General features: G+C 39.0%; 2 protein-coding genes across 5 annotated transcripts; one reads left to right on the top strand and one right to left on the bottom strand.

Moving 5' to 3' along the window:
• Positions 1 to 1,322: 1,322 nt before the first annotated feature.
• On the top strand, positions 1,323 to 5,088 carry ccnp (cyclin P). Of its 3 annotated transcripts, none has more exons than XM_020644612.3 (9): positions 1,329 to 1,640; positions 2,075 to 2,200; positions 2,699 to 2,768; positions 2,938 to 3,107; positions 3,243 to 3,341; positions 3,749 to 3,904; positions 4,063 to 4,221; positions 4,306 to 4,484; positions 4,624 to 5,088. In XM_020644612.3, exons 1-9 carry the CDS (start codon positions 1,587 to 1,589, stop codon positions 4,790 to 4,792), a joined length of 1,182 nt encoding a protein of 393 aa, XP_020500268.1. In that variant the 5' UTR covers positions 1,329 to 1,586; the 3' UTR covers positions 4,793 to 5,088. The 3 variants fall into 3 exon arrangements, with proteins under 3 accessions (XP_029135291.1, XP_020500268.1, XP_020500267.1); XM_020644611.3 differs by having other exon boundaries at positions 1,332 to 1,640; positions 2,935 to 3,107; XM_029279458.2 differs by lacking the exon at positions 3,243 to 3,341 and having other exon boundaries at positions 1,323 to 1,640; positions 2,935 to 3,107.
• A 344-nt stretch (positions 5,089 to 5,432) lies between these two features.
• Positions 5,433 to 14,982, bottom strand: LOC109992089 (sodium- and chloride-dependent GABA transporter 2-like). 2 transcript variants are annotated; one of them, XM_020644578.3, is made up of 14 exons: positions 13,989 to 14,982; positions 13,775 to 13,909; positions 12,912 to 13,052; positions 12,560 to 12,647; positions 12,318 to 12,450; positions 12,109 to 12,243; positions 11,796 to 11,899; positions 11,537 to 11,661; positions 10,941 to 11,053; positions 10,722 to 10,859; positions 10,411 to 10,513; positions 9,604 to 9,704; positions 9,352 to 9,522; positions 5,433 to 6,057 (listed from the first exon to the last, which is right to left on the bottom strand). In XM_020644578.3, the coding sequence occupies exons 1-14, from the start codon at positions 14,170 to 14,172 to the stop codon at positions 5,944 to 5,946; spliced, it is 1,785 nt and encodes a 594-aa protein (XP_020500234.2). In that variant the 5' UTR covers positions 14,173 to 14,982; the 3' UTR covers positions 5,433 to 5,943. The 2 variants fall into 2 exon arrangements, with proteins under 2 accessions (XP_020500234.2, XP_020500235.2); XM_020644579.3 differs by having other exon boundaries at positions 12,912 to 12,955; positions 13,989 to 14,146.
• Between the last annotated feature and the right edge of the window lie 68 nt (positions 14,983 to 15,050).

Genomic DNA, 15,050 nt, shown 5'->3' with positions numbered 1-15,050 from the left:
CTGGTGTTACAGGATTTGTTTTGCTTGTTGCTGTTAGTGGAGGCTCAGAAGCCCCCCCCCCCCCCCCCAAAAAAAAAAAAAAGCAATCCTTAAGGGGGACGACTTTGTTCCGGTAGAAAGTTTCAGACCCCTTGCAATGTAACGGGTGAAACCTGCTACAAAATGGTAGCTTATAACATTTGCAATTATAATGTGCCAGTAAACATTTTTAATGAAGAAAGCTATTTTTGTGTCTTTTCTTTTACACTTTGCACTCAACACATACACATTCTAAGTCTTGGCTCTACAGTCTTGTAATGAACGGAGCTGCTACCGTTATCATGATGAGTCTTTTTTGATTTTTTAACTTGGACGGTTTGAGGCCTGAAAAATGATTAAGAATTGATTCTGTATTTTAAGCATTATGGTATGTCCTTAAAAGCAACATTAAGGGGCGCTAGTGGTGCAGTGGTTAGTGCATGCACCCCATGTATGGAGGCCTTAGTCCTCCAAGCGGACGGTCAAGGTTCAAATTCCACCTGTGGCTCCTTTCCCACGTGTCGTTCCTCACTCTCTCTTCTTGATTTCCAACTCTATCCACTGTCCTAGCTCTCCAATAAAAAGGCACAAAAAGCCCCACCAAAAAAATCTAGAAAAAAAAAAAGCAACATTAATCAACTGGGAAATAGTGCACAGTGTCGTTGCAAAAGATAGCCTCTATGAACCAGTTAAAATGTAAAACACTTAAGAGTTAGTTTTTGTTTCTCTGGTCCTTTTTCACCAGTGTTGTGTCATCTTTAAATCTTAGAATGCAGGATTCCTCCTTCATCAAATGGATCAGATATCAACATGCTGGTAGACATAACATCCATGACCCAAAACTGAAAGTTAGTTTATTATTTATTGCAGGGATAATGGATGGCAAAACTGTCTAGATCAGTGGTTCTCAACTGGTCAAGTCTAAGGACCCACCTAACTCCTTCATGAAAATTGTTTCCTAAATTTCTGATATCAGATTTATTGAATGAATAAAAAGTGCAGTTTGGACCTCAAATGGTTCGAAACATATGACGGAACAAAGAGAAGAAACAAAACCAACATGTTTAAAGAGCGCTTCATAGACTTTTTTACACTTTTTTTTTCCAGTCACATGTTCAAGACCCAAATGGCTCCTCGACCGACTTTTGGGTCCCGACCCACCAGTTGAGAACCACTGGTCTAGATAGCCTACTTTGACCTATGAAGAGACAGTCACATTCACACCAATGAAAAGTAGGCTATAGGCTAGCCTTAGATCAAAATGCGTTTGATAGTCCACGAAATGTTTCAGGAAGCATGGCCTTAACCAGTTTAAAAGTCTGAATGAAAAAATTAAATGGGTAGCCTCAAATAAACGTTTTTCTGTTGTGTTTTTTTTTCTCATGAATCAAAACGAAGTTTATTTTTTCAAACGTCGACAGGAAGTCCCAATCAGTGGGACTGGGTTGTCTATATGAGCCGGTGGCTGTCACAGCAGCGTGGTTGTTCTGAGCTCCAGGCCTCCGCCGACACCAGTGGATAAGTAGCTGCAGCGGCCCGGCACGGGAACACTGTCTCCGGCTGTAACTATGGCCAGGACCGGTTTCTGCGACTCCAAGCCCCTGCTGGACTTACACAAGAAGGTGAACACCTGTTAGATCAAAAGTTAATAGGGGCTCTTCCAATCGTCAGAAAATACTAATTGTTACCTCTTTCAAACATTTCCCCTCATGAATCCTTTGGTTGGTTTTTTGTTTCAAAAATGATGGCCACGGAAAAAGTAAAAAAGGAAAGTTTTTCCTGAGCTATTTTTTAGAGAAAAAACGACCAAATTAATGAAACATTGAGCCTGCCAATCACACTGTTCCCTAGTTGACCTTAATTAAATAAGAATCCATTGCTGAAACAGGCCAGGTTAGAACAATTGCCTTCACCTGCTTTGACCCCAGGTGTGTCAGGGAGTCCCTGATTAGACTCTGGCTAACTCTGGTGTTTTGGGAAAAAAAAGGAGAAGGCATGACATGTTAAGTGTCTAGGATCCCATCAGTTTCAGATAAAGAATCCGTTTCCCCTGCAGGCGGACGAAAGGCGAGCCCCGTTAAGAACGTGGGCTAACGCCTGTGGGCCCATAGACCGCTGGCAGCCTGTTGAAGTGGAGGAGTCCAGGATGGCCCCTGTCAAAATGGAGACGGAACACAGATGGGTATGCCTTCTGTGCTGTTTGTCTCCTTCGTTTTCTCGCTCTTGATGTAACTTATTTCTCACTATATTAATCCTTAAAGTTGACTTTGTGAATAAAAATACTGTTTGGCATTTTGCAGTACGAAATGTTTAAAGGCTATCTGTAATCTTGTTAAAACCTTAATATGCTAATGCTGTAATCACTGTAAACTTCTTAGATTCAAAGCGTTTGATAGATTTTTTTTTTTTGTCCTGAAAACAACAAACCCTGTTTCTTTTTTTAAATATCATTATTTTTATTACTTTAATGCTTTCCATCAGTCATGCTTACAAGTTTTTGTCAACCAAAATAATAAGATAACATTTAACTTAGTTACACTATTCAAGAGTGAAATCAGGATCGCATGAGATATTTACCTTTTTATATCCCAAGACACAACAGAGAAAACGCATAAAATAAAACAAACCCAAGTTGCAAACTGCATGTTGCACCATTTAGTTATGTGTTGTCTGTTTGCAGGAGAGAAGGTTATCAACACAAACAAGTGAAGGCATCCTCCTGGGCTTCCATGAAGACAGTCACTCTGAAGGTAGAGTTGAACACCTGAATTTTTAAACTTCACACCAGTCTCAAACAAAGTGTGTGTCTGTATAATGGGCCTGTCTCTTCTTTTATTACTTCGTATTATACACACATATATTGTATATTTTGGTACCCAGTGAATATTAAAAACCCACATGTGTTGTTTTGTGTAGCAGACGCTTGTATGGAGGAGCCTGTGCTTCTTCCCCCTCTTGGTCTGCAGAGTCTTCACAGCCTTCAGGCGCTGGTGCCCAGCCTGCTGCGCCACGAGGTGGAGCTGGCACTGGAGAAGCTGGACCTCATACGGGACCATACATACGCCTGGGACATGTTTTTAGACATGATGGTGAGATAAACAAAGGTCACCTAACAGATTAATGTGTGGTAGTCTGACACATTGACAGAAGCCACCATTGAAGATAGGCACAGTCTGTTTTGCCTTCATATTTTTGTGCCTTTATGTTCTTTTGTTACTCTGCAGAGAACACAAACACAAAACTCATTAACCAACACTGACCTGCCCCGGCATTTCACTGACGCCACTCGTGCTGTTCTGATAGATTGGCTCATTCAAGTTCATGTAAGTCGCCCTGTGTATTCAGATTTTCTTAATAACAAAAACAGAACATGTTAATTTCTGTGCTAAATGCTGAGCTGCTGGTTTGCTGATATTTACAAAAAAAAAAGTATGCTGGCTTTGTCTAAATGTAGCAGACCTTCACCTCTTTATAGTTAAAATATTATATCTCTTGGGGTTTTCTGTACATGTTGGTATTATTCAGGGTTACATGTTATACTATTTCTTCACCAGTTGTAGTAACTTCCTAACACAGATCTATTTTCTGATGACTTAATGACTATGTTAAGCTGCAAGTTGTATCTTGGTTGCAGAGTATCACTCTTCTGATCTTGGGGAACAAAACCTTTTTTTCTCAGTAAAAATATGTCTGTTTCCAATTTTCACACACTTGGTTTATTTCCCACCAGGAGATGATGCATTTTCAAGAAGAGACCCTCTATCTGTCCATTCATCTCCTCAACCACTCCCTGCGTCTGATTAAGGTGACTACATCCAACCTGCAGCTCCTGGGCATGGTTTGCCTTTTTGTTGCTGCAAAAAAGGAGGAGTGCCTTCTGCCTGAGGTACACTGACCCAGTCTCTTTATATGAAACATGTTGACTTAATTAATCACTCTATGTTTTTGTTTTTTACTAACAAGTTACTCCAAATATCATCTTCTCTGGTGTAACAAAAGACTGATGTGCCTGACACTTTTGACTTTCACTGTGCATGCTTCCAGGTGTCAGCTTTGTGCTACTTGATGGACCACACTTACACTAAGCATCAGCTGCTGCGAATGGAGCGCAAAGTACTCTGCGGGCTGAAATTTGATTTGGCCTACTGTTCCCCTCAGTATTTCCTCGTCCTACTTGCCGCTGTCGCTCGCTGCAGTGCAAAGGTCTTGGATATAAATTGTGTTAGCTGCACAAAATAATGAGATTATTTTCCAGTTTTAGATCTGAAGTGTCAACTGTGCTTTCAGGTGGTGTGGATGGCCCGTTATCTGCTGGAGCTGTCTCTCCTGGAGGGGCAATGTGTGACATTTCTTCCAGTGCAGCTGGCAGGAGCGGCCCTGTGTTTGTCCCGCCAAGTTCTGCAGGAGCCCCTGACACCTGAAGGGGAAGCTGCCTGGTGTCTTGCCTCCAGTGTCCATGTAGGCAGGTGTGTGTGAGACTCTGGATAAGCACTCTCCTTAACCTACTTCGCCCTTATGAAATAATTCCTTTTGTGCCATGATCCTAATACATGAGATTCAACATTCATCCTGTACGTCTAGTTGATACCTGTTTGTGTTTTTTAGTGAGACAGCCCTCCTGAGGATCATGCACATTTTGGCCAGCGCTGCAGCCAAAGCTCATACCCGAGAGACCTGTGCATCTTTTATTAAATTCTCCTCCCCAGAGACCATGCAGGTCAGCAGACACCCGGGGTTAAAGAATGACCCCGGTCTGCCTGACATGTGCAGTTGAGATTCTAAGCCTGTATTATAATTTGCAATGGATCCTAAGGAGTAACCAATGAAATGGGTGAGGAAGAAGTGTGACAGATTTGATGCCAAACATTGTTTGACAAGGAGTTGTATGCATTGTGCATGCATGTAATTTAACTGAGTGGCAAACCTGTTTTATGATCTTATCTTGCAGCCGGTTTTTGAAAATATTTGAAGTGTATTAATATGTCCTTGTCTTGTCAGTCTAAAAAAGTATGTGGGCTGTCTATCAATTTCTAAATTTTAATGTAAAATAAAGTGTCTGCTGCAACATCACTGGTTTCAGATGTTCATTCTATACACCCCACTGGTTCTTGCCTGTCGGCTTTGCATTCAGGTCTGCAACAGCAGCACCATCTTCTGGCTGTGTTGTTGGCTGTTCTCCTCAAACGTGAAAACATTCAGACACATCTAATTCAATGTTCCTGTTTTTAAAAATGTAAAGAAACAAATGCATTTATGTATGCTGCAAAACTCTAGTTTTCTACAGTGTCTTTTTCTCCACCTTTTCTTGCCTCTCAAACATGTTCGTGTTATAATAAGCAGTAAAAGGTTAGCTGTCACAGGCTACATGTTTATGTGGGCATTTGAACAACATGACAGAACTATAGAGGTCACAATGGGCTTTGGTTTAAGTTTATTGTGATATTTTTCTGAGTGTATTTGTTTGTTTATTTGACATGGACATGCAGTAACTTTCATGCTGTAACATTTAACCATGCACAAGTTCCAGATGCTCTTAATGTTTTTTCATTGTATAATAAGGGAAACATTTGAAGTTTCAACAGCATTTTTCATCTAACTATTTAAGTTAACAAGTGTAAATGTCCAGCTGATTGATAAGAAATACTTACTTTTAAATTAGTCATCTGAGGGTAATTAAAATGTGTCTAAAAAGAGTATAAACTTAAAACTATAACTTATGGATGTGTAAGTTTTTATGTCACAGTTTGATCTTTTTTAATCATCACACCTGTGATGATTCATTACAAGAACACTGTCCATTATAAAACAATACTTCAATCAAACAGAGGATATATCCTTGGGTTTTAGACTTTAAAAAAAAGAAGTAATTTCTCAATCAGTCTGCTCAGAGCTTAGTTTCTAAGTTAATGGAGACAAAAGAGCAGTTTAGAAAATCTCAGGAAGAAGAACTGTTCCTTCTCCTCCGATGTGCTGAAGCTCAGCTTCACTCTTTCTGCTCAGTGAGTAGTCTGGTAGAGGTCGGCACAAATAAAGGAGGCGCTGAAAAAAAAGAGTAATGTTAATTAATTGTCAATAATTTACGAAATATGTTTTGTGTACAATGACCTTCTCTCCGGAGCCACAGAAGTCCCGAAAGATAATATATACAGTGGGTACGGAAAGTATTCAGACCCCTTTACATTTTTCACTCTTTGTTTCATTGCAGCCATTTGCTAAAATCAAAAAAGTTCATTTTATTTCTCATTAATGTACACTCAGCACCCCATCTTGACAGAAAAAAAACAGAAATGTAGAAACTTTTGCAAATTTATTTTAAAAAAAAAACTGAAATATCACATGGTCATAAGTATTCAGACCCTTTGCTGTGACACTCATTTAACTCACATGCTGTCCATTTCTTCTGATCCTCCTTGAGATGGTTCTGCTCCTTCATTGGAGTCCAGCTGTGTTTAATTAAACTGATTGGACTTGATTAGGAAAGGCACACACCTGTCTATATAAGACCTTACAGCTCACAGTGCATGTCAGAGCAAATGAGAATCATGAGGTCGAAGGAACTGCACAAGGAGCTCAGAGACAGAATTGTGGCAAGGCACAGATCTGGCCAAGGTTACAAAAGAATTTCTGCAGCACTGAAGGTTCCTAAGAGCACAGTGGCCTCCATAATCCTTAAATGGAAGAAGTTTGGGACGACCAGAACTCTTCCTAGACCTGGCCGTCCAGCCAAACTGAGTAATCGTGGGAGAAGAGCCTTGGTGAGAGAGGTAAAGAAGAACCCAAAGATCACTGTGGCTGAGCTCACAGAGATGCAGTAGGGAGATGGGAGAAAGTTCCACAAAGTCAACTATCACTGCAGCCCTCCACCAGTCGGGGCTTTATGGCAGAGTGGCCCGACGGAAGCCTCTCCTCAGTGCAAGACATATGAAAGCCTGCATAGAGTTTGCCAAAAAACACATGAAGGACTCCCAGACTATGAGAAAGAAGATTCCCTGGTCTGATGAGACCAAGATTGAACTTTTTGGCTTTAATTCTAAGCGGTATGTGTGGAGAAAACCAGGCACTGCTCATCACCTGCCCAATACAATCCCAACAGTGGAACATGGTGGTGGCAGCATCATGCTATGGGGGTGTTTTTCAGCTGCAGGGACAGGATGACTGGTTGCAATTGAAGGAAAGATGAGTACAGAGATATCCTGGAAGAAAACCTCTTCCAGAGTGCTCAGGACCTCAGACCGGGCCGAAGGTTCACCTTCCAACAAGACAATGACCCTAAGCACACAGCTAAAATAACAAAGGAGTGGCTTCGGAACAACTCTGTGACCATTCTTGACTGGCCCAGCCAGAGCCCTGACCTAAACCCAATTGAGCATCTCTGGAGAGACCTGAAAATGGCTGTCCACCAACGTTCATCATCCAACCTGACAGAACTGGAGAGGATCTGCAAGGAAGAATGGCAGAGGATCCCCAAATCCAGGTGTGAAAAACTTGTTGCATCATTCCCAAGAAGACTCATGGCTGTACAAGCTCAAAAGGGTGCTTCTACTCAATACTGAGCACTTATGACCGTGTGATATTTCAGTTTTTCTTTTTTTAATAAATTTGCAAAAATGTCTACATTTCTGTTTTTTTTCTGTCAAGATGGGGTGCTGAGTGTACATTAATGAGAAATAAAATGAACTTTTTTGATTTTGGCAAATGGCTGCAATGAAACAGAGTGAAAAATGTAAAGGGGTCTGAATACTTTCCGTACCCACTGCATATGTGTGTGTGTATATATATATATATATATATATATATATATATATATTTGTGTGCACAAGATAGTACTTGGGCTATGGATACGAGTGTCAATAAGTAAGGTTTGCCTAAGCACTTCAATCAAATACTTTTCAAAGCACCTGTTTTCTTTGAGTAATAGAATAGTACTGTAACTTACTTTATTAAAATGAACACATACAAACATGTGAACAGAGTTTTTCTAAGTACCCTAAATCTGTAACCCTTGAGTAAAGGGTTAGGAATTCAGTGTTTCTATTTATGTCAGGTAATATTTAAAGATAACAGTTAAAACGTTACATTTTGTTAACCTGCAGTGTGTTAAAGCAGAAAATTATTTTTTATAATGTTCTACGGTCTATGTTGTTATAACATTTCAGTTATGTTGAGTTATCTCCATGAGGCTGAACTCAACTATTTGCTGAGGCAAATTCATTCCAAATTAACTTTTGAGATAATTATAATTATCTTGTGTGCACAAGATTGTTTTTTTTTTTTTTTTTTTAACTTTTTGGGACTTCAGGGGCTCCGTACTTATCACTATTGTTGCATACAATGTTTCTTTTGCATTGTTACAGTATAGCAGAACAGTATAGATTCTGGCAACTTTTTAAGGCTCAAATTAAGGAGAATGTTGTGTTGCTGAGGTATTTTGAAAAATGAAGCTAAACATTTCACACCTTTAAACTGACTAATTTCACCATCATCATGAAAATTATTATAATCTAGAAAACTTGAAATCAATTTCTAAGTTGGATGGGACTGATGTCTTGTTCCTAGAATCTTTTTGGTTTAAAATGTTTATAGGAAGCTTGAGGCATTGTTTTCTCAGTTTCTTAAAGAGTATTAGGATACATGACTATGATGATAAAATCTTTTTCATTGATTTTTTTCCTTTCAAATCATATGCTTTAGTTTTCATTTGATTTTATATATGTAGTAAAATTATAGTCAATCATAGTAATTGATTTGAGGATTCTGTCCACAGTCAGACTACTGCATCATTTTAAGATGATATCAAAATGGCATTTTGACTTATTGCCTTTACAATATATATCTAAAGATAAAGATAAACTTTATTGATCCCCCATTGGGGGAAATGTTTTTGTTACAACAGCTCAAAAACATGAGTATAATTAGCAAAATAGCAAAAAGTTATAAAACAAACATATTTACATTAATTAGTGAAGCAGAAAAATACAATAGAGATAAAATAATACTAGGCATATACTCTTAACACTTTCACTTGTGGAAAGACAGAGGACAGTTCTTATTAAAAAACACTCTGTCTTGCAGGGTGGGTGTCTCAGTCTGCTGCTGAAGGAGCTGCTCAGGGCCCCCACAGTGTCATGTAGGGGGTGAGAGGGGTTGTCCATGATGGATATCAGCTTCACTAACATCCTCCTCTCACCCACCTCCTCTACAGAGTCCAGAGGACAGTCCAAGACAGAACTGGCCCTCCTGACCAGTCTGTTCAGTCTCTTCCTGTCTCTCTCTCTATCTGACATCTACATGCCATTTCTTGAATAAATAATTACGGTAATCAAGTTGTCCTACCTGATAGAGGTTTCCAGTCCCAGTTAACAGTTTATAAAGCGCCCATCCGGGCACAAGAAGAATGGAGGAGAGGGCCGTTATCCAGCCAAACACGTATGCCCAGGTGGGGTACACGTACCAGCGATTGAACGTCAAAGGCTGGTACCAAACTAATGAAGCTATAAAAGAGCCCTGAGAAGACAAAAGGAAGAGAGATTCCTTTTAGTAAGATGTTATCAGCATGAAAACTTACAGTAAGGAGTTAAGTCTTACCAAAGAGACCAGAGGTGTGAGGTAAAGCCAGCAGACTTTAAAGAATGGGTTGGCATGCACCCCGGTCATGTCCTTTATGATCCTGTAAATCTGCTCAGCTCCTTTGTTGTAGATAAGGTCAGATAAAGGGTATATGATGTCCACATCAGACAATAAATAAATCTTTCTTTGTATATAACTGTTTTTACCGACTACACAAGGAAGTATCTTATTTCCTTATTAGTGAAACCTTTAGGACAAGATGCTCCATGTTTGTCATTTGAGAACAGGATGCTGCTGCTCTTCTCATATAGACTAAAATAACCACTTTATTCTTTTATTCTTTAAAGACTTTAAGAGTTCTACTTTCATCATTTCCGTGCAGGCTGTTCTCAAACTCGTTAATTTAAGAGATTAAAGTCGTAAATTTACGACTTTAATCTTGAAATTTAAAAAATATATAATTTTTTAACATGGCCCTAATCCTCCATCATAGGTAAGCATTTCTTCTGTGGCTTTGCCAAATCTCAGAAAATATCCCTAATGATGTCATCAGGGCTGTTTAACCACGGGCATGAAGCCTACCAAATTATAACACCAAGCCAGTGTTACAAACTGGAGCTTTGGAGTAAGACATAGATGTTTACCACTTCAATACATGTAATGAATATGTTCCATACTAACTCACAATACTACTGATGCATTATGGTAAATATATACAGTCCAGTGTTTGTGGATCTTTTACTTCAAAGTTAAGATACCTCAGCCTTTGTAAGTCTAACATAGTATTGCCAGAGTTCCACTTTTATAACATCCTAAAATACCTACCAAATATCCATCCCAGTGCCAGGGTTTCAAACACACAGAGAAAGAGGATGCAGGCTCCATTACAGGCATAGTAGTCAAATATCTGGAACACATACATCCCTCCCTGGAGACAACAGCAGGGATGTTTATTTGGCATTAGATTATTCATTTTAATTTGGATGTAATCATAAGTTATATGGAACCTATTCCTGACACTTTTTCCACATTGTTGGAATAATAAAACAAAATTATGATTCATGAATTGTTAATATTTGAGCAGAAATATTCTCTGATGATGGATAATAAATATAAACATAACAGTGAACACTGACCTCTGTAATCATGACAAGCTGAGAGAAGAAACATATGAGGCAGAAGAAGAGAAGGAAAAGCTCTCGTCTGCCTGCCCTGCGCATTACAGTGGGAAACATGTCTATGATGGATGTCATCACCACTTCCATGGAAACAAACTGTACAGAGAGGAGGAGGCTGGATAAATGTATATCAGAAAATAAATGTGCTCTTTTTATATTAGTTCATAAACATCTTACTTGTGTGTCGAGGCCCAATAGAATGAGCATGACAAAGAAACAGACGGACCACAATTGGGGCAGAGGCATCATGGCTACAGCCTGAGGGTATGCAATGAATCCCAAGCCTGGACCTGGAACACAACATCACAATAAACCTTACTTGGAAAAGTAAAGGTAAAAATATTTATCCAGATGGTGATGAGTGAAAAAGCCAGTCTGTCATGATAGAGGGAAATTACTGAATTATTCAAATACACTTGAAGTTTTGAAAAAGAGAACAATGTGTAACTAAATAAAACTGACTGATAATTTTAAACCTTTTGTTTGGTGAAAATGATAATGCAGAAGTAAAAGCTTTATTTTTAATGACATCAGCTAAGACTATTTATTTTGTCTGGAGAAGTAAAATTGTAACCAAGTGTTGGACATAAGAGCCAGAACATGTTAAATCAGTGAATTGTAGAAGGACTTCCATTTACACTTAAAATCAAGTACAAAATCAACCACAGGAACATCTAATACAGTGTATACATGATGTAACCACAGCAACATGCAAGACGGCATAGTGCCATGATGAAAAATTGCATCATAGAATCTTAGGTGGTTTACAGCACCTGACTCGGCCACTTCACTGATTGGAACACCCTGCTCATGAGCCATGAATCCCAGCACGGAGAAGACTGCAAACCCTGCTACTACACTGGTTACACTGTTCAGTAAACACAGCCACAGACAGTCTCTGAAAAACATAGAACAAATTATTTACTTATGATTTCTTTTTCTTTTCTTTTTTTTGACTTATATGCCGTTATGTGTCAGAAAAGTTACTGAAACAATCCTGCTAAGAATAACCACACCTTGACAAATACTCACTTATAGCAGTTGTTTTTGTAGGGGTTGTAGCTGCCCAGGACAGTTAAGGAGCCCACACCCACGCTGTATGAAAAGAAAATCTGAGCTCCAGCCTCCATCCAAACCTGTTTTTTAAAAAAGCACCACGGAGTATTGTCAATGGAAGTGTACTTCTGACCCACTTTTACACTACATGTCACAACCACCAATTCACAGAGGCTGCTGTGTTAAGTGCACCATGCTATGTATCAGTATTAATTAATACCATTCACACACATTTACACACTGACGTTACTGCCATCGGGTACACTGTTACAGTATGTAAAGCTCCTACCTGAGGGTCTGTGAGCCGTGAGGGTTCAGGCAGGAGATAAAATAAGACCCCTTGTAGAGCCCCGGGAAGAGAGAGCCCACGGATCAAAAGGATCAACAACATGGCATAGGGGAATGTAGCAGTAAAATATACTACCTATAAGAAAAAAAACTGTTCAAGGATTTAGAAATATAGTGTGCACATAATGACATAAGGGATAATATAAGTACCTTTCCGGTGGACTTGACCCCTTTCCAGATACAAAAGTAACAAGTGATCCACATTACAATTAGGCACACCAGCACCTCCCACCTGATGCTGCCTATCTCCTCAATCCCTCCTGAAATGGCAAGCACTCGTCTTCTACAAGTTCAAAGACATTTGCAGAAATGATTTATCAGAAGTAAGTGGGACACATTTTTTGCACATTTAAAATAAATGTCAGGCTTCATTTGTAAATCTACAGACATACTCCCAGAACTCTGTAGCAGCAGAGGTTGTGTTTGTCTGGTTGGTCCATTCAAAGGTGTTATTACGTGTTGAAAAGTCTACACAGGCATCTGAAAGGATACAGAGAATTAACAGTTCTAATAATATGGGAATAATTGAAAAGGAGTTTTTTACCAAAAGCTTTTGCATATTGTTGACATTGAAATTAATCAGACAAAACTTTTAATAATCAACTACAAAGTGAGCCTGATGATGTTTTCTGATGACAGAACTTAACTTTATGGTAATGTACAAGAAGGGAATCAGCTGTCATAACATCACTCAATTGTTAGTATTTTGTTAAGTCAACCTTCCTGTGTGTGAATGTATCCAACCTGTGTTCCAATAGTTGTTGCAGCTGGCCCAGGGCAGCTGGGAGCTGAAGGAGAACACCAGGAAGAGTAAAGCCCAGGACAGAATAATGATGTAGGTCATACAGCTGTATAAGAGAATCAGCTGCCCACCATAGCCAATACCTGTGGGCCCAGATAATTGCTCTTTGGTGCTTACAAACATGACAAAAAGCCTTCATTCAAACAATTATCAGCTTTTCTTGTATTATTTTATTTTATTTTTTCCTTTGGTTATTTCAGACTTGTATTCTTCAGCCTGATCAAATACTGAATCATGTGACATCACCTGACCAGCCATAGTTTAGTAACATACACCTTACGATGAACCATTGTCAGTGATGTACTCGTGGTCATTCGGTGTAACGGGTCTCATGGATCGTGTGTCTGAAAAGACTTTATACAACTTCTTTTCATATTAAAAGTAGTACACCCCAAGATATTTTTATATATAAAATATGTGGATTTTAATTTAAATTGGGTATCACAACTGAAAATGTCCAATGACCCTTTAAAAAAATTATTCATCTTACTTTGGCGTGAGGGTCACAGAGGTCATTTAGCTGTTACTTTTGTCAATGTTTACCTTGATGAATGACGTGGATGGAAAATGTGTTTTTCATTATTTGTGTTTAGGTTTGTCTTTGCTCCAGTCAGTTTCAGAATGTTAATGAGTTACTGCCACACAAAATCCCTCTGACTTTGACAACCTAAAAATTAAATAACCAACAGCAGTAAAGAGGCCAATCACAAATGTTTTTTTTTTTTCAATTAATCAGTTTTCTGTGTTTTGTACTGTAAATAATATTCAGCCTCGTTTTGCTCCTGTTAGGTCCTGAACACTTTACCTTCTGCTAGTGGGCAAAGCTTCCTCCAGCAGGTGATGCCTCCCTCCTGGGTGTACTGACCCATGGTCGTCTCCAGCAGGAACAGAGGTACACCACAGGTCACCACAAATAACAGATATGGCACCAGGAACGCACCTAAAATGTGAAATTTACAAAACACTGCATACCAAGCACAGACTCTGGGAATCAATAAGTCTGCATCTTGTTTGCTTACCCCCTCCATTTTTGTAGCATAGGTAGGGAAACCTCCAAACATTGCCTAGTCCGACAACATTACCCGCCACAGCCAGTAGAAACTCCACCTTCTTCCCCCAGTGTCCTCTCTCCTCCACCTCCACGTGCTTGTCTTTTTCGGCACATTTTTTATCCAACATATCCAAATGCTCCGTCTGGACCATATGTACCTTTAATCCCTTTGTGTTCAAGTTTTCTCTGCTTTTATATTCACCACTTCTTCTGTGTCATGTAATGAGCAACTCCCTGACCAGTTAATCAATTATCAGTGGAAGTGTAAATTATCTCCAGATATTCTGTTGAATTTTCTAAACAAATGACTGATTTTAAATGTAAAGTTACTTTACTCCACATTATTACTGGTAAATAATAAAAAATACAAAACATTTTTATCTCATTATTAATTTACAAAACTATTCAAGTGCATTGTTGTAGACTTCTTGTCTGTTCATTTTAACACTTCCTATATCAAGCACCTACCATTAGACAGTAAACACCATGTCAAAGACTGTGTATGGATCCTGCTAAACCCACATTTATCTGGCCTAAAAAAGAACCATTAAGAGCAGAGAGGTCCATGTTGATACTTAGGTAAATCTTTTCCTGTCTGTTTCTTTCTGGGCTGTTTGGCTTTTCTCTGCATCGGCTCTGTGGTGTCACATGTTTATTGAGACTCTCACTGTTTGTCACAAGTGTGCAGTCTGTGGATTCTTAACTGCTGGCTCCCCGACCTGTCTTCCACCTTAACAATCAATTAATCAATATATCAATCAACCAACCAATAACTCAATCAATCAATCAACCAACCAACCAACCAACCAATCAATAACGCTATCAATATATAAATCAATCAACCAATCAACCAATCAATCAATGTTATTTGTATAGCAACAATTCATAGCAAATGTTATCTCAAGAAATTGTCACACTGTGCTTGGTCACATGCGGCGTCTAAGGCTATTTAAAGTTGCCATCATTACTACATTTTGCAGCAGTTTCTACAGATTTGTGGTTTTCCTGCTGGAGAAAGTAGTGTCCAAAT

This window comes from Labrus bergylta, chromosome 11, assembly GCF_963930695.1.
Source record: "Labrus bergylta chromosome 11, fLabBer1.1, whole genome shotgun sequence".
NCBI classification, from domain to species: domain Eukaryota; kingdom Metazoa; phylum Chordata; class Actinopteri; order Labriformes; family Labridae; genus Labrus; species Labrus bergylta.
The sequence above is the reverse complement of the archived record's forward strand: the minus strand, read 5'-3'. Positions and strand labels throughout refer to the sequence as shown.